Source organism: Cuculus canorus, chromosome 1 (assembly GCF_017976375.1).
Source record: "Cuculus canorus isolate bCucCan1 chromosome 1, bCucCan1.pri, whole genome shotgun sequence".
NCBI classification, from domain to species: Eukaryota; Metazoa; Chordata; class Aves; order Cuculiformes; family Cuculidae; genus Cuculus; species Cuculus canorus.
Window position 1 is genome coordinate 182,498,699 of NC_071401.1, and position 23,398 is coordinate 182,522,096.

A 23,398-nucleotide genomic window follows, 5' to 3' on the forward strand; every position below is an offset into this window, starting at 1 on the left:
TCTTCTTCATTCTCATTGGACTGCCCCTTTTTGAAACTGAGCTTCCAATAAGCACAAAAAGTTATGCAACATCTTCAAAGGGCTAAAGGAGTTAGTAGCCATCTTCTTTGATGGCTACCAGCACCAAGAGAAATTAAAATGAAAGTAATAAAATAAAAATTCACTTTATGATACAATGAATACATTGTAAAAGAGCAGCCAGAAGACAAACATCTAAAGACATTACAATTCGGAAATCGAAGAGCATTGTCTCCTTGTCAGAAAAGCAATTTTACAGTAGTACTAACTGATAACAGGGTATCATTTTGGAGTTTAATTCCTTTCACTGACACCTCAAATTGCACATGATTTTACAGCTATTTTTAAATAGGAGAACAAAAAAACCCATAAGTCACAGAATCACAACACATTCATAAGATTATTATTTTAGATTTCTATGAGCTATTAAGTAGCAGAGTTTGCTCCGTATATAGGACTGAGGCTCAATACACAAAATCAAAGACCTTATAGGTGTTTTCTGCCTAATTCATCAGAGTCCACACAGGCAAATTACACTTTTACAACATATCAAGAAGCATTAGACTGTAATGCTGAAAAACAAAATTTCTAAAATAAGAATTCTAAAAGAATTAATTGAAAACAAAATTTTTAAAATTATTTGAGAACTCTGTAATACATATGTACGCACTATAAACACGGCATAGAAACAAAACCCCAACAAAACTACTAAAGTGCAAGTTCCAACTCCATGTCTTATCCAAAAGTACTGTTCCTGATCCCTAGTTCTTACCCCTAACTCTCTCAGAAATCTGTTCCATTCCACCAGAGAATATTGTCAATAAGGTGTGGATTGTGACGATACAACATGTATATCAAGACAAAGAAACCCATCTGGCACTGTGAGAATCATGCTCCTGTAAGAGTCTGCCTGAAAAGAAATGCAGCCTATGGATGCTGAAGGCAAATGTGGCATGTTTTTACATAACTGGCTTTATAGACAGACAAAAACCCAATCAGACCTGTCTCAGATCTTCAATAAAGCACATGATGTAGCTTCACATAAAATTAGTGAAGTGGGAAACAAGAGAGGTCAGTGTAAGAATTTATACAACAGGAAAAAAAACAGAGTAACAGATGCATCAAACGGGTCTTGTTAAAATGAGAAAATTCATATAAGGTGCAGATTAAGAGTAGTACTATGTGAGTCAATCTTTAATGATATTCAGCATTATCAGTTCTCTTGCGATCAGCCAAGACTGATTGACTTCAATGCCAGACCTTTCCAGAAGAGGTATTTCCAATACATAAGTAAGTACTATTTATTGCCCGAATTTTACAAATGTTCAGTGGAAATCTGCACAATGAGTATGGATAAGGGCATACACCTTTAGGAATGGTGCAGTTAAAATTAAGTGATTACAGAGAAAAATCTGAGATGACAACCACAAGAATGAACAGCTACTTTCTAAGAGGAAATTAAAAGATCCAGTTTTATAGTCTTACAAAAAGACCAAGAACATATAATACTGCTTAATAAATGTGTATAACACAGTGACTGTAAACTGATGGGAAGATCACTTAGGAGGAAAATCCAACATATGTATTATCTAGGCCAGGTTTTGGCCTATCAGAGAAATTAGGCTTTGAAAGGACCCTGACATACTAGGATTAAAATAAACCCCAATGAACTCCCCAAATACACACGCACTCACAAACGTTCCCAATTTTGAAACAGTGTTTATCTGTTTTGAAATAACAACACACTTTCTTTTATATGAAAACCATTTCCTTCTTGCTTTAAGGATACACAATGTGTGCCAATCTGTTGAAACAAGTCAAAGTACCAAATCTGACACAATTCAAATGGAATTCTCATTATTTGCTTTTATGAAAAAACTGTATTTGTCTACCTAGTAGCTTATTTTGTGTGCTTGGAGACTCTGGCTGCTAATAGCGCTGACTTGTGACTTCCCAAGTAAGAAGCCAGAAGATCCAGAAGTATTGTATTTCAAGATATCAGTCTACAGTTCTTCAGCAGGTATAACTTCTATGTTTTCCAGTACTACTACAAATAACCAGGCAAGCTGCCTGGAAGATTTGAGTTCTGTGGATTTTGTTTAGAGAATTTCACTACAAAATACACAAACTGGAAATTGAGATGCAGGAGAAGGAATTATTAAAAAAACCAAACCCAAACCCCAATCCAAAACCAAATTTCAACATTTATATACTTTATGTGAAATTGAGGTAGTTTTCATATTAATCAATATTAGTCATCCAAAACCACTGTGTACATATTACCCATTTCAGCAGATGCATGCGAATCTGATGTAGACCTTTTATCTCCTGAAACTGTACTACCCTGAATGTTTAATGTTTATTGTCATTACATGTATCTTGCATTCTTCTTTTTTTTTTTTTTTTAATTTTGTTCAATTTCAATACATTCATTACTTGGTACATACCGCAGTAGCTTGCTTGTGAGCATGTATTATAGAAAACTGTCTGGGTATTCTATTTGCATTCCTCCAAAGTTACAGGAGTCAAAAAAAAGAGATTCTGGAAGTGGTGTGCACATTCTCTCCCCTTTTACAAAATTTTAACTGGCAGCCAGGGAAAATAAAAGTTCCTACTCCAGGCAAACGAGATGTTAAATTGTAAAACAGCTAGATGGAAAGGCAGTACATTTCAACATACGCATATACCTGAAGGCCAGACACCAAATAACTTCAAAGTGCAGTAATCCCTCAGAAACATATTGCCTCTAGTGTCTTATTGTCATTACAAAATGAAGATTGTATTTTATTACAGAGGTTTACACCTATAAAATTCTTGGTTATTAAGGCAGGTATATCAATGATAGCTACTTAAAAGCTCCATATTAATCAAGTGATCTGAAGCCAGCCCAAATCAAATTAAAATTGAATAAAAATGCATTTACAATTGTTACTGTCACATTACAAGTGGAAAACGTTCCCACCCTACTTGATAATCATTACGCATACTACTAACTAGTACTAGATATATTTTATTACATTCAGGGTTTGCACTGATAGACCTTAAAGAGCATAATTTCCTTCCATCCACCTATGTAGCTATAAATATTTTCAAACCATGTAAGGCTGTTTCCCCCCCCAAAAAATGCAGTCTGTTTGGCATCTCTGTTAAATTTTATTTTGTTCTGGATCAATTCTGAAGTCACTACAGATACAAAAATTTATTATGCTTTGATTAAAACGCAGGTTTGTTTGTATATTCAAGTAAACTTTCTAAGTTGTCTTTCAGACTGCAACCTTCAGAAGAAGAAAGCAGGTCTTCACCTGAGCCTAGCACAGCAAAAATGAGATTAAGTATTTGTGAGCGCTTTAAGGGTATATATCTCACATTTCAACTTTTATTTAAAAAAAAAAAAAAAAGGCAAAGAGAAAATCACTTCAAAAACTTTTCCCTAAGTGGATATGACCATCCAGTTTTGTCCCTTCTCTCATCTCACAGAAGATTAATGAATTGAATAGACTAGATGCACAAATAAATAGACTATCAGAACATATAACAAATAGACTGAATTTTTGTTTGAAGTTATTCCTTGCTTTCACAAACAATAGACTCTACAACATTAAAAAAGAGGAAGTAATTTCGTAGTTATTACACCTATTTATCTGAAATTTTGTTGGTATTCTATACCAAAATTACATAAAATTACTTGATGGCAACAACTAAACAAGAACATATTTTGTGATTACTGAGATTTAGTCAACTTAAAACTTGAAGTTCACAATTTGCGTTTCCACTAATAATATTCTGTTCACAGTATAAAGGAGGTGGTAAAGGAGAATTAAAATAAAAAAACCAAACCACAACGAGGCAGTAACTTACCCGCAAGGCTTCAATGACAAGGTCTCGTGCTTCTAGTTCTCCTTCCATTACACTCAAAAGCATTCGTAATTCCGGCTTGCTCAAGTTATCCATGTCAAACTCTCTTTTCTGTAAGAAACAAAACACTGATGAAGGCCCTAACAAACTGACTGCATCAGTTACTGTAGATCTGAAAGACAGACATATCAGCATCCTAATTATGGGTTCTGCAAGTGTCTAACACTGTCAGAAGTTGAGGTGCCTTTATTTGTAGTACAAAACCTTGAAATTAATAGCAAATAGTCCAATTCTTTTAATCTAAAGTGAAGAAATTAAAATCCCTCCAGTATGACACCATTTCAAACTCTATACTGTTGGAAGTAATCGATTCTGCAAAGGCTTGTGAATGATAAGGGTGAAATGGTAAAGAAACTAACTTTGTGACTAACAGTTCCCACATGCAGCCTCAAAGAGTTCAAAAAATGCAACAGGCCTGAAACAGCACATCAGGAACAAAGGCGAGAGAGGGTAAAAGAACTTAAACTACAGTGCACCTAATCCAGTATAACCTGTGCCTCACTTCCAAACAGCTACCAAGCCATCACAGTATACTGGGCTGAATGTGAATTTTTGAAACATAACAAAGGAAAAGATATGAAATCTTATCTGTATGCTTTGTTTGTAGCCCCCTTTGTTTTGTTGGACCACTCAGTTCAGGTTTAAGAGGCACTGACAAACAACAGTTCATAGCAACATCTTCTCAGTCCAGGTACCAAGATCAGTATACATATGACTTCCACGACCAGCAAGAGAGGCGAATGAGTTTATACTGATGAAATATCACTGAGCACATGCATAAACACTGTATACTGGGAATATCAGTTTGGCTTTTTTTGAAACCAAATCCACCTAATGAACTGCTACAGTTCTGTAACAGTCAGTAAATACATGTGTAAAGGCGATCCACTGGACACTAATATATTTGGATTTTCAAGAAGTTTTGGACAAGATTCTATATCAAATACTATTACAAAAGTTCCTATCCAACAATATTGGGTGAAAAGATGCTCCATGGATAGGAAATAAACACTATGGGTAACAAACACTTCTCAAAATGGAGACAGGTGAGCGGTGGGGCACTTCTGGGACCAGCTTTATTCAACTTCTTCATCACTAACCTGAAAAAAAAAGATAGGTAAGTGCTATGGACATCTCCCTCACAGGAGATGGCACATAATTTCCCACTTACAAGGTTAACATCCTCATTTTGCCACTATATAAACTCCTGGTAAACCCACATCTCAGGTACTGCATGAAGTCCTCATCTAAGGGTATAAACTTAGTCAACTAAAAGGATGAGGAAAGAAGGAGTAACTACTATATGAGGAAAAACTACAAGCCTGGAAGTCTTGATTTTGGATGTGAGGTGGGGAGAATGTTATTAATATTCCCAAAATCACAAAGGTGTAGTAGATAAAACTAATACTAATCTCTTACCAATATCCACAATGCTAATGCAAGCAGACACATAGTGAAATTAGAAGGGCACAATTTTGAGGGAGAGAAAACAATATTTATTCTTTGTGCTAGATTCAGCTGACCAACTTAATTTCTAATACTGCAAGGGAAATATTAGAGTCCTTGTTATGATGGAGCTGTGTCTCCTACCAAAGGCCTGAGATGCAGACACTCAGATATCTTCAGTATGAAGTAATAATCAGTTGCCAGATTAGCTGAATTGTGTATCTGAATATACCGTTTATTTCCCACAAAGGAGCTTAACTTTGTTTCAGGAAAATCCAATAAAATTAAAGTGAGTATCATTTCTGCTCTCTCAAGGCAAGAGGAAGGCAAAACAGTTGTACTTCCCTTAGGCTAGAAGGCCATAGTTCAAAACTACCCAAAAGCTATAACTGTATTAGATTTACTCTATGTTCCATTTTTACTTTGTAGTTAAAACACAGAGGTGCACAAATGGCTACTGAGAACTGTATGCCAGAACTTCAGCTATTTGTCTTTGTTGTACATTGAACTGAGCTTCTTCATTTATGTGAACAACATGGATCAATAAGAGAAGAAATTATTTCTATTAAGTGTAACCGTGTTGGCGACACAGCCATCCATTCTAATCAGTATTTCTAGACTGAACAATAGTTATTCTCTATTTTACTGCCTCTCGCCCTCCATGCCCATGGACGAGGAAGAACAACTGGTACCTCTGAAGGCTTTTTCCCAATTAATGCTGCAGCAGCTTCTCACAGTGCGCCTCACAATACTACACAGTGCTCACCAATCTACAGACATGAACAAACCGCAAAGTCACTAAATGTATACAGTTCCTCATGTAATGTAGCACCAGTGGACCAGATTTTACCTTATAGGCTGCAGCAGGTTTCACTCTCAGCACTTCTACCTACTAAATTTAATTCAGTCAGATAACAGGACCCCCTTACTCACTCTCCTCTTTCTATGAACCACTTCATAATACTTAATAGCTCAAGGACAGCAATTGATTTATTCATATAACTTCCTTTACAATACAGAAAATTGCTTTTCGTTTTTCAGGTGGAAAACAGATCCAGAGATATTTTTTTATCCAAACACAGAAAACAACTAGAAAAAAACACAATACTAAGTACCATTTTTTAAGTTTCAATGTAGTGGTTAGACAACTACATCATCTCCTCTGTCTAAAACATGCTTGCCTCCAAGGTCTCTAATTGACAGTGACAAAGTTAAGAGGGGCATGCACAAAAGTACAGTACAAGAAACACAATCCTACTCTTTTCTCCAAGTCAGTAAATTCCGTTTGTCAGGAGATATAACACAAGGCAGCTATTTGTCAAGAGACTGATTGTACCTCATGGTGAAACTTTTCATTTCTGCAGTCTTTCACAAGACAGTTAAAACACTCTTAAATTCTTAACAAACCAGAGGCATTCTTTAACATATGTGATGCAGTGATGAGCTTTTTTAACTAAGCATCTGATCAAGCAATTAAAGTAAATTTTGCTCAAGTACACACCCTAAACTAGAACATATGAAATGACAGCAAGAAGAAGCAATTAAATGTTGTCTCTGTTAATTTATAGTTAAACACCAAAAAATGCTAATAAAAAGACAAACAAGTAAGATATGCATCTCAGTTTACATATTTTTCATTTTAAAAGCTTGAAATAAGAACTAGCAAAATCACTTCACTAAAGAAAAGTTCTACCGTACCAGAATAAAACCCTACTTAGCTGTCTGTCCAAAAGCAGCCAATAATGGATGCCCTGAAATCAGAACCTGAGCAAGACAAGCACATAATGATACTTCCCAGAAACACTCTCCCAGTCTCCAGCAATTTTCAGCTTATGCACTTTCTGAGCCAGGAATTGTGATTTTCACCCCTCCTGGGTCATGGGACAGCAAGACGGTGATCAGGGGGGTAAACCCCCTCCCACAGTAAAGGAGAATCAGGTTCATGACCACCTGAGGAACCTGAACACATATAATTCTATAGGATCCAATGAGATGCATCCCAGCATCCTGAGGGAATTGGCCGATGTGGTTGCCAAGCCACTCTCCATGATATTTGAAAAGTCATAGCAGTCAGGAGAAGTCCCTGGTGACTGGAAGAAGGGTAACATTGTGCCCATTTTTAAAAAGGGTAAAAAAGACAACCCTGAGAACTACCAACCTGTCAGCCTCACCTCTGTGCCTGGGAAGATCATGGAACAGATCCTCCTAGAAACTATGCTAAAGCACATGGAGGACAGGGAGGTGATTAATGGCAGCCAGCATGGCTTCACCAGGGTCAAATTCTGTATGACAAACTTAGTGGCTTTCTATGACGGGGTAACCACATAGTGGACACGGGTACACCGATGGATGTGATCTAGCTAGACTTCTGTAAAGCCTTTGACATGGCCCCCCACTACACCCTTCCCTCTAAATCGGAGAGAGATGGATTTGATGGGTGGATGGTAAAGTGGATAAGAAACTGGTTGGATGGTCGTATTCAAAGACTAGTGGTCAATGTCTCAAAGTCCAGATGGAGATCCGTGACAAGTGGTGTCCCTCAGGGTCCGTACTGGGACTACTGCTGTTCAATATCTTTATCAATGATACTAACAGTGAGATTGGGTGCACCGTCAGCAAGTTTGCAGATGACACCAAGCTGAGTGGTGTAGTTGCCACATCAGAAGGACGGGATGTCACCCAGAGGGACCTGGACAGGCTGGAGAAGTGGGCCTCTGAGAACCTCATGAGGTTTAGCAAGGCCAAGTGTAAGGTCCTACACCTGGGTCGGGCAATTGCCCCTTTCAGGACATGGTGGGAGGTGATGTGATTGAGAGCAGCCCTACAGAGAACGACTTGGGGGTGCTGGTTAATGAGAAGCTCAACATGAGCTGTCAATGTGCGCTTGTAGCCCAGAAGGCCAACTGTATCCTGGGCAACATCAAAAGAAGCGTGGCCAGCAGGTCGAGGGAAGTGTTTCTGCACCTCTATTCCTCTCTCGTGAGACCTCATCCGGAATACTGTGTCCAGTTCTGGAATCCTCAACGTAATGGAGCTGTTGGAATGGGTCCAGAAGAGGGCTACAAAGACAATCGGAGCGCTAAAGCACCATCCCTACGAGGACAGGCTGAGAGAGTTGGGCTTGTTCAATCTGGAGAAGAGAAGGCTCAGAGATCATCTTGTAGAGACCTTCCAGTATCTGAAAGGGGCCTACAAGAAAGCTGGAGAGAGACTATTCATAGAGGCTTGTTGTGATAGGACGAGGGGGAACGGGTACAAACTGGAGAGGAGCAAATTTAGAAGAATTAGGAAGAATCTCTTCACCATGAGAGTGTTGAGACACTGGAACAGGTTGCCCAGGGAAGTTATGGCTGCCCCATCACTGGAGATGTTCAAGACCAGGTTGGATGGGGCCTTGGGCAGCCTGACTTAGTGGGATATCCCCGCCCATTGCAGGGGTGTTGGAACCAGAAGATCTTTAAGGTCCCTTCCTATCCTAACTATTCTATGATTCTATGATTTTGCACATAGTAGCCTTTGGCTGACATAACTGTCATGAATTTGCTCCATCGGTTTTGAATTTCTCTGTAATTTTAGCATTCACAACATGCCACAGCACAATCACACATTTTATGAAGACCCACGACCTTTGCTGTCAGTCTGCCATCAGCTACTTTTGTCTGATGCCTTTTGATTTATTAATCAGAGAAAACATAATTTATTATTAACCTCACAGTCCATGCTATGCATTCTATCAGACAAGTCTTCACATACATACAAAGAACAAACAAAATTTCCCTAAACTGATGTCCAAAAATCAACCAGAAAAGATATACAAACAGAAAGAGTGAAATAAAGAATTTATGAATCTTTTAGGCCTTTTTAGACAAGGCCCTCATTTTTCAAGTCTTGTTTATGAATAATTTTATGTCCACTAAGGCTTTCTTACCATAATTTTATCTGACAAATTCCAAAACCACTTCTTTCCCAGTATTTTAAGGACATCTTAGGTTCATTCAATATGGATAAGCAGCCTTGAATCTCCTCACACAGGGCAAGAGCGTGCATGGAAGTTGCTGAAGAAGCAACTATGCCTTCTTCCTATGCACACCTCTGAATCAGCACTTAGGAAGCTACAATGTAGCTTACTCTAACTGGCTGAAATACATAGTTTAAAGATTTAATACAGTCTCTAGCACAGCTGTAAAAATATTTTTAGTATTTGAGTAGATAAAGTATATGATGAAATAAAACTACCCTTCCTTTGCCATCTTCTGGGGATCAAGATGTCAGTCATGGCAGGCTTGCACAAAGATCTTATTCAGATGGAACACTGTTTGTCTAAATTGTATAGAAAATTGTTGTTTAGATCTAGAAAAGTTACCTTCCTAAAATTTTCCAGGGAAGCAATAAGTCTTAGGCCTCCAGAAAATAAAGACTGCATTAGTAGCTCATGGCTTATCTGTCATCTGGGGTTTAACTAAACTACCTCTGGTGGAGTGCCAAGCTGTAACAATTCAACCAACAATTTAACAACTATGTAACCATCCATTACATTGCTTTATAACAAAGATACATGAATATGTTTCTTCAGGGTGACATTTGGCATATATGACCAAAACACAAGAGAATTTTTTTCTCTACTTCTTTCAGATTTTAAATTATCTAGTTTATTTGATTTATAAGAATAAAGTACCTGAAAAGCACTAGAACTTCATTCCTCTATGTCACTTAAAACTCCACATGTTATTTTTCAGGTTAGTTTTGTAAAGGGTGTATGTTCCCGGGCAGTGAGTGCACTGACAATACAGCAAACAGCTAATTAGCTAAAACTCATTCAACCACCTGTGAATGCATCACAAAGAGTACAGGCAAAATGATAGCCCGCATTGCTAAAGATTAAGAGCAGCTCTACCATGAGCCAAAAAGAATACAAAAGCATCTTTTCTGAACAAGGGAAGGATGACATAGGACAACAGTGATCAAACTGGACAGGCATTTTGCTACCTCCACTGTCTTTGGAAAAGATGGAAAGAGGATGAAACTGGAAGGTCACCAAGAGGCACAGCAATAGAAGTGCCTCTTTCCCACCTGCCCAGCTATTTAGGGCAGAAATGGTCAAAGTCTTTAGGGTTAAATTTATCCCACCACCCTACCTCATAAAAAGAAATAAAATTGTGAGGGACTGGCAGTGCCAATAGTTTGGTTTTGCTGACCTAGTCCCAATGATAGCACTTCAGGAGCTAAGAGTGCTGTTCATTGTGCTACCACTGCAGTTGCTAAATCTCTGCCACCTTCAGCAGAAGTCTGAGTAAGTAAAGTATAAAAGCCATGGCTTTGTACTTTCCCTAAGCAGAACAGAAGCAAAAAGGTTAGCTGTGGATTAATCACAATGATCACAGAAAAAAAAAAGGTCCTTCTTGCTAAGAAAGCAGCTACATAGTCTTTTTAAAGGCTATGTAATAACCCAGTACTTGGGAAAGAAACCTGTGGAGCATAATTGAAGGTTGAAGTGAAAAGATGGGCCGGGGCAGGGGGGAGGGTGGTATAAATACGGTGTACAGGAAAACATATAGAGAAAAGCTGTCAAAATAAACCCCAAAAAACCAAACCTCTAAAATTAAAAAAAAGTCCTTTCAGATGGGAAGGGAAAAGTACATGTCTATATTTGTTACACATTTTATATTGAGGTCCATTAAATACACACAAGAATCCTCAAAGATTCACAAAGCAGACTTCCAAGATGAGGTTCTAAAAGTAAAAAGCTTTGCTATTACTTATTAGGATATATGAAGTAAACTTCTGATATCGTGATGGCCTCACATCTATCAGACCCATGAAACAATTGCACCAAAGAAACAAAACCCCTAATTCATCTGACCAAGTATAAAGATCTGTTTTGACTAATTCTATTTAGTTGCCCACATGAAAGTATGTAGTATGATTTGAAATGTCTGGGGGATCAGAGATATTTTTTGGGGGAGAGGCAGATATGATATGGGACTTAGGAGAATCATCCAGCATATCTGGACTGGTAGTAGAAGGCCAGCTGGGATACTCCAGAGTACCAAATATGAACCACTAAAGGAGGCTTTCAAGACAGGACTAAGACACCTAAAACTAGGTGGAAGCTATGTAAGCCGGGTATCTAATGTCCCTTTATTTTCAACGGAAAACTGATCAGCCTAGTCAAAACAGCCAAGAAAGCTCCTCAGCTAATCAGCCACCAGAAGTGTTTGCTCATGGCTCCACTGACTGAATTGGTTGCACTTCCACTGTCTGTAATAGGACACTAAACACTGTGCACACATGTAGACACCTCAATTTAAGTGTCTTGAACCACATCCATACCTCCAAGAGCCAGCTGCCGAAGTCACTTTACTCAAAACCAGAAACACACAAACCTGTTTCTAAAATAGGTTATTCCTTCTAACCACGCACTTCACTTCACCAACTATAAAAGGAAGTTTCAAGACCTAGCTCAACATCAACATGGGTATGTGGTCAAATGAATCCTAACCCTTTTCTAATAAAGAAAATTCTGCAAACAGAGAGAGTATTAAAAGACGTGGTTAGAACATCCACACAGTATTCATGAATATTTCAGGCAAAACCACAATTTATTGCTCTGGCTGTGAAAGGCTTGTTCTTTAGCCTGAAACTACTGTAAGAGTCTGTGACTCTTTGTTTCTCCAGAGGTCGTCTGATGCAAAAAATATGTGTCCATTTCCCAACCCATCCAAGATGAATTTCAGAAGTACGATGTGACCTACAGGAAAGTTCTTTGCAACAAAAACAAATACAAAGGTAGAAAAATACCTTTCAAGGAAAATCAATGCTATGGAACTTGCTCCTCGATTAAGACCAAGCTTCCTGCTAAAGAGAATATGATCTGATTTTAACGTCCAGGACTTACATAAAATTTCAGACAATCATATCTGAGGGATCATGAGGAGACTGTACATTCATTTGATTATGCCCATCCATGACTTTTTTGGATTGTTCATCACGTGAAGTTACCTGTTTACTCCGCTCTCCACTTCCCCAAGCACAGTTCCCTTGCTTTCTGGGCTGTTCAAAGTTGCTTTTTTAAAGGTATGGGGAGATTTTGTTTAGTTTCTGTAGGTATTTTTGGCTTGAGCTAGGTGCAGAACTTTTAACATTAACATTAACCACCTTCAACATTAACCATAAGTATAACTCAAAATTGCAAAATTTATTTTGGAAACAAAAAACCCAGCCCCCAACCCCTCCAATATTAGTAAGACAATGACTTTTACACATACCCAGATGCTTTCATAGCTGTTAAAACCTATTTGCAATCTATTAACAGCCACAAAGGTACTTAGTCATTTTATGTTTCAGTGCAAGTTAGGTAACTGAGCCTTTTTTAATGGATCTAGGCCCATAACCCTTCAATAACCATGTTTAAACTCTTACTTAAGTTTAACAGGCAATTTCTATTCAGAAAGTTGCTTTCAGATAAGTTACCTCTAAGGCAAATAGTATATTATTAGATCCAGATACAGGTACACTTTCTTGAAGCTATTGTTAAAAGTTTCCCAGAAGCTATCTTTAAATCTTTCAGAATTTTACACCTTACTCTGATTCCGTGCTACAACAGAACCAAAAATCAATGCCCAAGACAGTTTTAATTCATGCACCACAGTGGCAATTCCTCTTTACTAAGCCTACTTGACACTCTCCCATTTACATCTTCAAGGATTACATAGGTATTGCAAATCAACTGTTCCCTTTCTTGGGCTGGAGTGGGTGCAGAGGCAAACCTCAAACTGTTGTCTTCCTGAGACCTTCCTGTCCTAATTTCCATCTCTATTCCTATCTTAGTATATCACCTCCGAGGCCAAAGCAATGCTTACAGAAATTAAGTCAAAGCAGTTGGAAAAGCAACAGGACATAATGCATCCTACACTTCGCACCTCCATGCCACTTTCACATATCAGCTCAAGGCCTGGCCCTTCTGCGCTTCACCTTTAATGGCAGACACTGTGACAAGTTCAAATTTGAAAGACAAAGGAATATTTACAAAGCAGACGACATTCAAGGGCTTTCTTTTCTCACCACCACCCCCTCCTACTCCCTGGACCTTCACAACAAGGAATTAGGGGCTGTGCAGCAGGTTATGGAGCAGAAGGCACAGAAAAGGCAATGCAGTAGTTTTGGGTACAGGTCGGAGAGGCAGAAAGGAGGTTTGAAGCATATCACTGGGAGAGGAGCAGCAGGACTAAAACATAGAACATGGTGGAACACTACAACAGCATCACACATCTGACTAGACGAAAATAACTTCTCCGAACAATAACGCTACACTGAGAACTTGTATTCAGATGAGCACTGTGGTACCTTATCAAAGTCCTTTTGCAACTGATCATTTTCCAGGATGTAATCCCTAGTAAGAGATACAGTCTTTGCTTTATAAGGGTTACAGTCTTATTTTCTGCTACTTGCAGATAAGAATCTTTCCAACTGATCTAAATCAGCCTGTATGACTGACCCAATCAAACCATTATTTAGCATTTCACTATATTGACCAGAATGGCAGTCCTACCACAAGCATTCTTGCAGATCGATAGCCAGTGAACACACCAAGCTAAGCGTAAGATCCTATGCAACGTCACCATGAAGTGTCGTAGAATTTATATATATATATATTTTTTTTAATATTGACAGTTTTTTTCTGTAGCGTAACTTCTTTGTGCTGTTACTTGACCCATAGCAAACCAGGCTGATTCTTTTGGGTATACACACATCATTCTGAATGAAATTTTTACTGATAAAGACAGAAATAAAAACTCTACTCACTCTAGAGGAGTCAAAGTTCCTTTTTACCAATATCCTCTATACATACAGTGGAAGGTACTTGTCTTTCAGAAAAAGAACGTTCATGCTTTTGATTGCTGGTCAATCAAAATCAAACCCAGAAATTTTACTGAATAATTTTAACAAAGTTCCTGCTTGATATAAAAGGCTTTTCATAGGCTTTGTTAAAGCTACAGTGAAGCTATAAATGAGTGACAAGCTAGCCCTCTATGTGCAGCAGGCTGATGTACCATGTTTCAACAAAAAGACTGTCAAATTGGATTATTTCTTGCTGTTATATAATCATTACTGGTAGACATTATGCAGATGGAAGTCATTCAAAGTTGTTCTAAAATACACATATGTTTCCTCTCAATTCTAGTCCAAATTGCACCAACATGATTTTACTGGCTTCAGTACAATCAAGCTGTGCAGGTATGAAAAAGGATCAGAACCACTCCCCTGCCATTTTTCCTTGTCATTCTTACCATGATAAAAATACCAATATTTTGTGGGAAAGAAGTGCTAGGCTTACCAAATGCTGTGCTCCACCCCAGAAAGTTCAGAATCACAAGATTATCACCTTTGCTCCTAAATACAATATTCTATAGAACAGTCTAGGCTTTCTCAGTTAAATTCCCCAATGAATGTAAAAAAAAAAAAAAAAAGGAGAGATGGGAGTGTTTTTAATCCTTTCTACAGTGCTTCTAAAAGCAATAAAAAAGTCTTTTTTTCAGTGATGTTACTGACAGCATACCAAGACGAAATAACAGCATTTAGTATGAAGAAACCCTACTGTACCATCACGTTATGCATCTCCTGTTTACATGATAAAATTCACACATTATTATATTACTATCACAAATACTGTTCTTACAGTTTTTACTGCACCATTTGTGCAATCAGGACTCTGAGAACCAAAAAAAAAAAAATTCTAAAGCTACTAAAAACAACATTATGTTATAAGTTGAAGGTTAGTGGGACTTATAAGATAGTCACCTGGATTTTTACTGTCATCCTAAAAGTAAGGAAGATAATCCAATTCATAATTCAGAAAATAGGCTAGTCATACTAACCCTTCAAAAGCAATACTGGGATATTGTACATATTTTTTTAATCTTTTCTTTGCACAGAGGAGCTTTTCACTTTCCTGTACAAGAGACTGAATGAAATCAACAATACAATGTTTATATTGGCAAGGAAAAAAAGATGCAAAGGAACATTAAATATTTAATGTCTGAAGGCAAATTAAAAATAAAAGTAATAATTTTAAAAAATTCTTTGTTGTTCCTTACATATACCTATTACTTTCATTACGGAGAAACACACAGGTTACTTAATAGCATCCCTTTAGTTTTAAAAAACATTTTAAAAGCATTGTGCAACATAGAGCTATAGCTCCTACCTTCCACACCAAATTGCATGAGTGGCTTACACTGGCACTGCCTAACATGATAGTGCTGGAGTGCTACTTGATTATGAGCTACTCTTTTGAGTTTTTAAGAGCGAGACTTAAGGCAGTGAGAATATGACTATGCTTAAGAATTTCATATAAAGACTTTTTACTCAAAACTAGGGCTTTAGAAGTATTTAACAGTCTGCTTTTATGAATTCTTACCTTAACAGTAATTTATATCACGATTATGTAATTGTTTTAAAGACAGTGTTGTTATAAATATTGATTGTGTAAGGTTTAAGTTTTTTGAGCAAAGCTCAATTTCTACCACACTGCAGAAGTAAAATACGCAAGGAAGATTAAGTAAACAGTTGGAACAGGGGTTTCAGATAAGAATTGTTGCCTGTTTGAAAGAAAACAAAAAAAAAATCCCGCCAGCAATACCCCTCGGTTTCACAGAAACTACTGTTCCTCCCTTCGGGGGCCATCACCTGCGAAACGATCCCACGCAAAACGTGCACCGCAGCGGTTTTCCTGCCCTGCACTCCGCGAGTGGCTGCCACGCCGAGCGCTCCGAGCCCGGCGACCGCTGCACACGGGCTGATCAGCGCCGGGGCGAGGAGCGGGGGGCTCTCCAAAGCAGCGGGGCCCCCCGAAGGGCTCACCCCTGCTCCCGAGCCAGGGCGTGGGGCCGGCGAGAGGACCCACCGCTCGCCAGCCCCACTCGGCACCGCGTCCCTCCACCGAGGACACGCTGGGAGAGGGGCTTCTGCTCGGCTTTGGGCAGCCAGACCCTGTCCCTGGGGCGCCGCAGGGAGGGGAAAGGGCATGGGCTGGAATCAGAGAATCCCTAGGCTGGAAAGGACCTTTAATATCATCAAGGCCAACCGTACCTGCCCAATACTAAATCATATCCCTATGCATCTTCCTGTCTTTCAAATACCTCCAGGGATAGTGAATCAACCACCTCCCCGGGCAGCCTCTGCCAGTGCTTGACAACCCTTTTGGTGAAGATATTTCTCCTAATGTCCAATCCAAACCTCCCCTGGCACAACTTGAGGCCATTTCCTCTCATCCTATCATCCATCACTTGGGAGAAGCTGCTCGGGCACCAAAAGTGCTCCCCGGGGGAAGAAGCATTTATCCCTGCCCATGGCAGTGGGGTTGGAACTGGATGATCTTTAAGGTCCCTTCCAACCTAAACCACCCTGCGATTCTGCGATTCTATAATTTTGTGATTCTAGAAGCCTATGATTCTGGGATTCTAGAATTCTGTGATTCTGAGATTCTAGAATTCTGTGAGCCCGGGATTCCTGAATTCTATGATTCTGCCATTCTATCAGTCTATGAGTCTTTGATTCTGGAATTCTGAGTCTTTGATTCTGGAATTCTATGATTACAAGATTCTACAATTCTAGGATTCTGTGATTATTTGATTCTAGGATTCTACGATTCTGCAATTCTATGATTACAGCGTTCCAGACTTCTACGATTCTATAATTCTATGATTCTACAATTCTAGACTACTACGCTTCTACGATTCTAGGAGTCTGACCCCACGATTTTATGCCTCTGGATCCGCTGTCACTCCTCTCCCCTCCGGCCAAGGGCTCCAGCCCAGCCGCCTCCCCTGCCCCGTGTGACAGGTCCCGCCGCCACTGCCCCCCCAGCCCGCTCCCTCCGCCGTGGCGAGCCCCGCTCCGCTGCTGCCGGGGCGGCGGGCAGGAACAATGGGGGAAGAGGGAGACCCCGCACCTTTCTCCCTTCTCCCCCGGGGCGGGACGGGGCTCGGCTGCGGCTGGGTCCCCGTCCCGCCCCGGGGGAAAAGGAGGTCGGAGGGAGGCAGCGCTCCGTCCCGTCCCCGCTGCGCTTTACCGTGGCCGCCGAGTCCTCACTGGCCGCGGCTGCCGGCTCGCCGCTCGCGCCCTGCGTCGCCATCTTCCCGCCCTGTAACGGCTCCAGCGCGGGGAGCGGCGCGCGGACCCGAGCGGCGGCGGCCGGCCGCGCGCTTAACCCCTTCCCCGCCGGCAGCGCCCAGCGATTAACCCCTCCCGCGCCGCGCCGGGCGGGGGCTTGCGGAGCCGAGAGCGAGCGATTCGCGTTTCCTTCCCGATTCGGCTTTCCTTCCCCACCCGCCGCCCCTCCACGCAAGCACTGCTCCCCTCCCTCCCCTCCTCCGTGGGCTGGACGCGGGAGAATGAAAGGAGGGGCGTGGATTCTTGTACGGTGGGTTCTGTGTCGGTGGGACCTGTCCGACCAGGGCGGGGGGAGAGGTCTGATCCTTAACCCTTCGCCAGCAAGAAGTTAATTTCATTGAATCGCAGAATTATAGAATAGCATAGAATTATAGAATCACAGACTCATAGAATTCCAGAATCGCAGAATCACAGAATTCTAGAATTGCAGGCTCATAGAATTCTAGAATAGCAGAATCATAAAATCACATAATTCTAAAATTGCATAATCAGGATTCTAGAATCACAGACTCCTTGAATTCTACAATAGCTGAATCACAGAATTATAAAATCACCGAATCATAGAATCACAGAATTATAGAATCACATAATTCTAGAATCATAGAATGACAGAATTGTAGAATGACAGAATTGTAGAATCACAGGATGGTATAGGTTGGAAGGGACCTTAGAGATCATCCAGTTCCAAACCCTCTGCCATGGGAAGGGACAAGGTCGTGATCCTTCTTCCCCGGGGAGCGTTTTCGGTGCCTGAGCAGCTTTTCCCAAGTGATGGGTGATGGACAAGATGAAATGCCCTCAAGTTGTTCCAGGGAAGTTGCAGATTGGACATTAGAAAAAATACCTTCACCAAAAGGGTTGTCAAGCACTGGCAGAGGCTGCCCAGGGAGGGGGTTGATTCACCGTCCCTGAAGGTATTTGAAAGACAGGAAGATGAGGTTACTCTCCCTCTGTACTCAGCACTCGTGAGACCACACCTCAAATACTGTGTTCAGTTCTGGGCCCCTCACCACAAGAAGGATGTTGAGGCTCTGGAGCGTGTCCAGAGAAGAGCAACAAAGCTGGTGAGGGGACTGGAGAACAAGTCTTATGAGGAGCGGCTGAGAGAGCTGGGGTCGTTTAGCCTGGAGAAGAGAAGGCTGAGGGGAGACCTTATTACTCTCTACAACTACCTGAAAGGAGGTTGTGGAGAGGAGGGAGCTGGCCTCTTCTCCCAAGTGACAGAGGACAGGACAAGGGGGAATGGCTTCAAGCTCCGCCAGGGGAGGTTCAGGCTGGATATCAGAAAAAAATTTCTTCACTGAAAGAGTTATCAGGCACTGGCAGAGGCTGCCCAGGGAGGTGGTTGACTCACCTTCCCTGGAGGTGTTTAAGGGACAGGTGGATGAAGTGCTTAGGGACATGGTTTAAGGGAGTGTTAGGAATGGTTGGCCTTGATGATCCAGTGGGTCCTTTCCAACCTGGTGATTCTATGATTCTATGATTAGAAGTCTTTTCCAGCCTATTGATTCTATGATTCTGTGATCCTTAAGCCAGCTGAAGCCTTTGAGGGAAGGGCATACCTTTGCCTCTTTCCTTCTGAAAGTGTTGGAGTCAGCTCTCCCTCCTGGTTCCCCATGGAGGGACTGGGACTAGGGAGAACATTTCTACCACTAGCCCTTCCTTACTGGCTCATTTTCAAGGCAGGGTGCCTTCAGAGCCTGTGTGAGGGTGCACATTCATCCAGACCCGATGTGTTTTGCCCAGGGCTTCAGCGTCTCTCATCCCCAGCCCTGGAGCCCACCCTGGCCACCCTGGCAGCCCTTTGCCATTCCAGGCTGGTACTGAAGCCAAAACCTGTTCTAACTCCTTTAGAGAGAGGTTCAGTCTGAAAAACCGAACCAGCTACCACACAAGCTAAAAGTTCTTCCCCAGGAGCACTTTTCCATGTGTGCCACACTGTTTGCCTCCAGGGGATGTTCTTTGAGGTCTGCTCCACTGCTTCTCCCCCACAATGGGAACCTATCTGGTGGACTATACACTGACACCAAATCCAAATATACCCTTCTCTGGAACTGATCTGCATCCATTATAAGCCAAATTTGCAATACTGTTTTCTCTGCAGCCACATGCCACTTCCACCAAGAGCAGGCTCCTCTGAGCCTCACCAGCCTCCCTCTTTCACAGGGCTGCTTCAGGTCTAGGATCTTGCTGAACACCCGTAGCACAGAAACCAGGTGGAAATGGGCCAATGCCTTCGCTTGATCAAAGGTGGCAAATGTTCTTCTAAGCACACTGTACCTAAGGATGTAAGTAAAACCATGCATGATCTTTTCCCCTTTACATTACTGAAAAGAGAACCAATGAACAATTAGCAGAATGAGCTCCAACTGCAGCATGAATGTACACTGAACAGAGTGAGCAGAAGACGGTGTGTAGGTTCAATTGCAAGGCACATAAAACCCAGTCAAACAGATGTTTTCTGTGCTTAGGGTTTGTTTTTCTGTTTCCTTAAAAATCATTTAGCTCTCCTCCTACTCAAGGTTTGCACTTTTTATAACTATAGTGAGTGCTTGCATCCTTTCCACTGCCAAAGCTGAGAAACTCCATTGGTGATACAGACCCTAAACCAACTAGTTTTTCTCAGTTCCTGGAAATCTAGTACCATTTAATTGGTTTTAGATTATATTGCTGCTGCTTATTTTATTGACAGCAAAGTACCATCCATTATTTGTAATTATTATTTACATAAATTTTGAAGACTATGCAATGCTTTGCCATTGAGAAACTCAATGAAAAGTGATTTGTTTCCTATGGTCTTTGACTAACTTATTCCTCTCTAAAATGATTTTAAACACTGAAGTTTTTAAACTGATTTGAGAATACATTTTCTCTTATTGATTTCTGTCTACCATTATCACTGCCAGTATTACTCTGTTGCATTATAATCATCTGCTGACTATCACAGTTATTGAAACGTCTTTCTGAGTTGGTACAAAGCGTGCACACAACATACTGTTTAAGTACTCTTTTTTAACTCCATCCACATCTATGATGTAGCAAAGTTTGCACCACCTGTCTCTTGCTCTGCTGAGATCATGAACTCTGGTTTATCTGAATTTTATCAATTACCAAGTGTACATTTATCAAAATAGCTATGAATATTAAATTAGTCATAGTTTTTCATCTCAGACTTGAGAACTGATCTCCTTTTCCTCATCTAAAGATAAATTTAGAATGATTTCTGAGAAGAGTGGGGCTGCTCAGGTCTCAGCCAGCAAACAATTAATAGGATAGATGGACCAGGAGCATTTCAGTTAAAAGCCTTCCCCCAGACAACTAAAATCCAGTACATCATCCAAGCATTGGAAGCAACTTGACCTGCTTCTGTGGTGGTCAAAAAGATGACAGACATGCTTTTGCAGAAGGAATGATCTATAACTCTTCTTTACGCCATGAAATGAATTGTCACAACATTTTGAAAATGTTATTGGTTTTTGTAATTGTAGGAGCCATTTTTGTGTTTCTTCATGCTTTCCCCTAATAACAGCAATGAGGCTTACTGTTGGCATGAGAGCACTAAAATCCATGTTAGATACTGCCAGTTGCTACTGGGAGTAGATTCTCATACTATGTAGCTGCTGCATCATCAGTGACAGTGGCAGGTCCTAGCTGTCTTTGAGATTTTCCTGCATGAAAGACACCTTTGGACTTGGAATCATCTTCAAAGTAGAAGAGTTTTTTCCTTGATTATTAGTTCTGCATCACTGGACAATGTCTTACTTATTCTCTGATTACTCTGTTTATGCTGCCGACATCCTCTCTCAGAACTGGCTTTAAATCCTCAGTAATATGGAATCTACACACGTAATAAATGAGTTCAGAGAGAGAGGGACAGCGTGACTTCGTGACTGCTCGCATAGTGCATTGTCATTGCTATGCCTGTATTAGACAGAGTAAAACACCTCTTTAATGTACGACTAAGCCAGAGCCCTTCTAGAAGAAAAAATTGCCTGTGCTTTTACAGGCAATTTTATCACTACAGTAAGGCAAAGGAGTTGCTTTTCTCAGAGGAAGGTTCTCACTGTTTTACTACTAGAACGTAGCTGGCAAACTGAGTGCAATTAATTCTTTTTCTGCTGTTCCAGTTTTATTTGACTTGTGTGACATAAAGGAAAGGCCGAGCCTAGGAGCAGGCCTTACAACCGAGCTCTAAATGTGTTCCTTTCCTATGATTAGGGAGCTGGCAAGCAGCAGTGGAATGTCCACACCTTACAGGATGCAGCTGCTGGGCTAACGGTGCTCATTCCCTCCATTAGCACACAGCTGCTGTGACACAAAATGCATGCTTTGGCTTTACATTGTCAGGGAAGCAAAAAGCTATGTATCTAAATCATACAGTGTATTGACGCTTTACTGCCTTGCTACTAACTATTTGCATGAAACAAACAAACAAACAAACAAAAAATTAGAATAGCATTTTCTTCACTCTTTTCTAAGATATAAGCCTGTGTCTGAATTTAGAGCAAACAGGAGGAGCTGAGGTCCCAGGATAATTTTTTTACAGAATAATGGGCATCCGAGAAAAAGTAATTAGTCATTGTATCATCGCAATCTTTTCAAAGGTCACCCCAGTGCTATCTTAGGGCATTTCTGCTGTCACCCTCATCAAGACAAGCCAAACAGCATAATTCGAATACTGTACCGATTACCTCTTTGGAGAACTTTGGTCTTGGAGACCTTTAAGCAACACAGAGCACACTGATAACTGCACCATTAGGTTAGGTTTTGAAGAACCCCTCTTTGAAGAAGGGGTTGCTTTTGCTGGAAGATGGTACAGCACTGTCTGGATGAAATTAGAGAGAAAGTGAATCAATATTCTAGAAAGCATGCTGGCTGTTTCTGAGGATGTTTAACATCAAAAGGAAAGGTGAAAAGGGGATAAAAATCAAAGTTATGAGAACAAAATGGAATCTCCAGTAGGCATCAACAGAAGAGATACTTCAATTGACTATGCACAAGAAGCATAGCTAATGGGTAAAAAGTGCTGGAATTGTTGATTTATGAGCATAAATTCATCAGTGGTGCATATCACCATAAGCTAGTGATGTGATTCTCATGACTGGAATGTTGAAAACTTGCTATAATCAGTGTAGAAAGACACAAGTGGACAAGAAGAAAGAAAACCCATCAAAATAGTGTGTCAGCATTACTGACATCTCAGTAGAGGTTATTTGAATGTTTATGAATTGTGTTTTAATATTTGAAACATAAAATGAAGTATTAGATAGTGCCTTCTGCAAACCTTGCATCATACTAAAGAGTGAAATTACAAGATCCTTAAGTATCTTTTGCATAGAAAGAGAAAACTGCTATCACTGAGACTTCACCTTGAATATTGTTATTCTTCTGATACTGTAATATCCTGGAAATATCTAAAATTTACAGGTGAAAATTCAAAAATGTAACTGTGAGCAGGAGGATTCTAAATGAGACCTCATCTTAACACATGAAGAGAGAAAGCTAGCTCCAACTGCAATCCCAAATTTGAGTGTTTACTGTGCCTAACTTTTAGACATCTGAGCCCAAAATGGAACCTAGAAACTAAAACCGGGTAAAGCCTGTGAATTTGAAACATTTATTTTAGAGCAGTCTTGCAGTCTGTGCTGTGCAAAAAGAAAAGATCACTCCTTGGAACTGAAATCCATAAGCTTCTGCTAGAGTCTTAATATATTGCATGTCTATGCTGTAGTTGGAAAAAGTTGGGTATTTGTTGGGTTTGCATTTGTTTCCTATGAGGAAGAAAGGCATAACTTATTTTCTGTCAAGGCAAAAAGAGTGTACAGCTTTTTAAATACCAGCAAGATAT

At 40.4% G+C, this 23,398-nt stretch overlaps 1 protein-coding gene across 1 annotated transcript in view; it reads right to left on the reverse strand.

Moving 5' to 3' along the window:
- The window catches only part of CTTNBP2 (cortactin binding protein 2), an 88,275-nt gene extending 70,569 nt beyond the window's left edge, over positions 1 to 17,706 (reverse strand). The window contains exons 1-2 of the mRNA XM_054076843.1: positions 17,450 to 17,706; positions 3,877 to 3,984 (exon numbers count right to left, since the gene is read on the reverse strand). Of these exons, the coding sequence (XP_053932818.1) occupies positions 3,877 to 3,984; positions 17,450 to 17,512 (171 nt within the window). The 5' untranslated portion in view covers positions 17,513 to 17,706. The remainder of the gene's footprint in view (positions 1 to 3,876; positions 3,985 to 17,449) is intronic.
- Between the last annotated feature and the right edge of the window lie 5,692 nt (positions 17,707 to 23,398).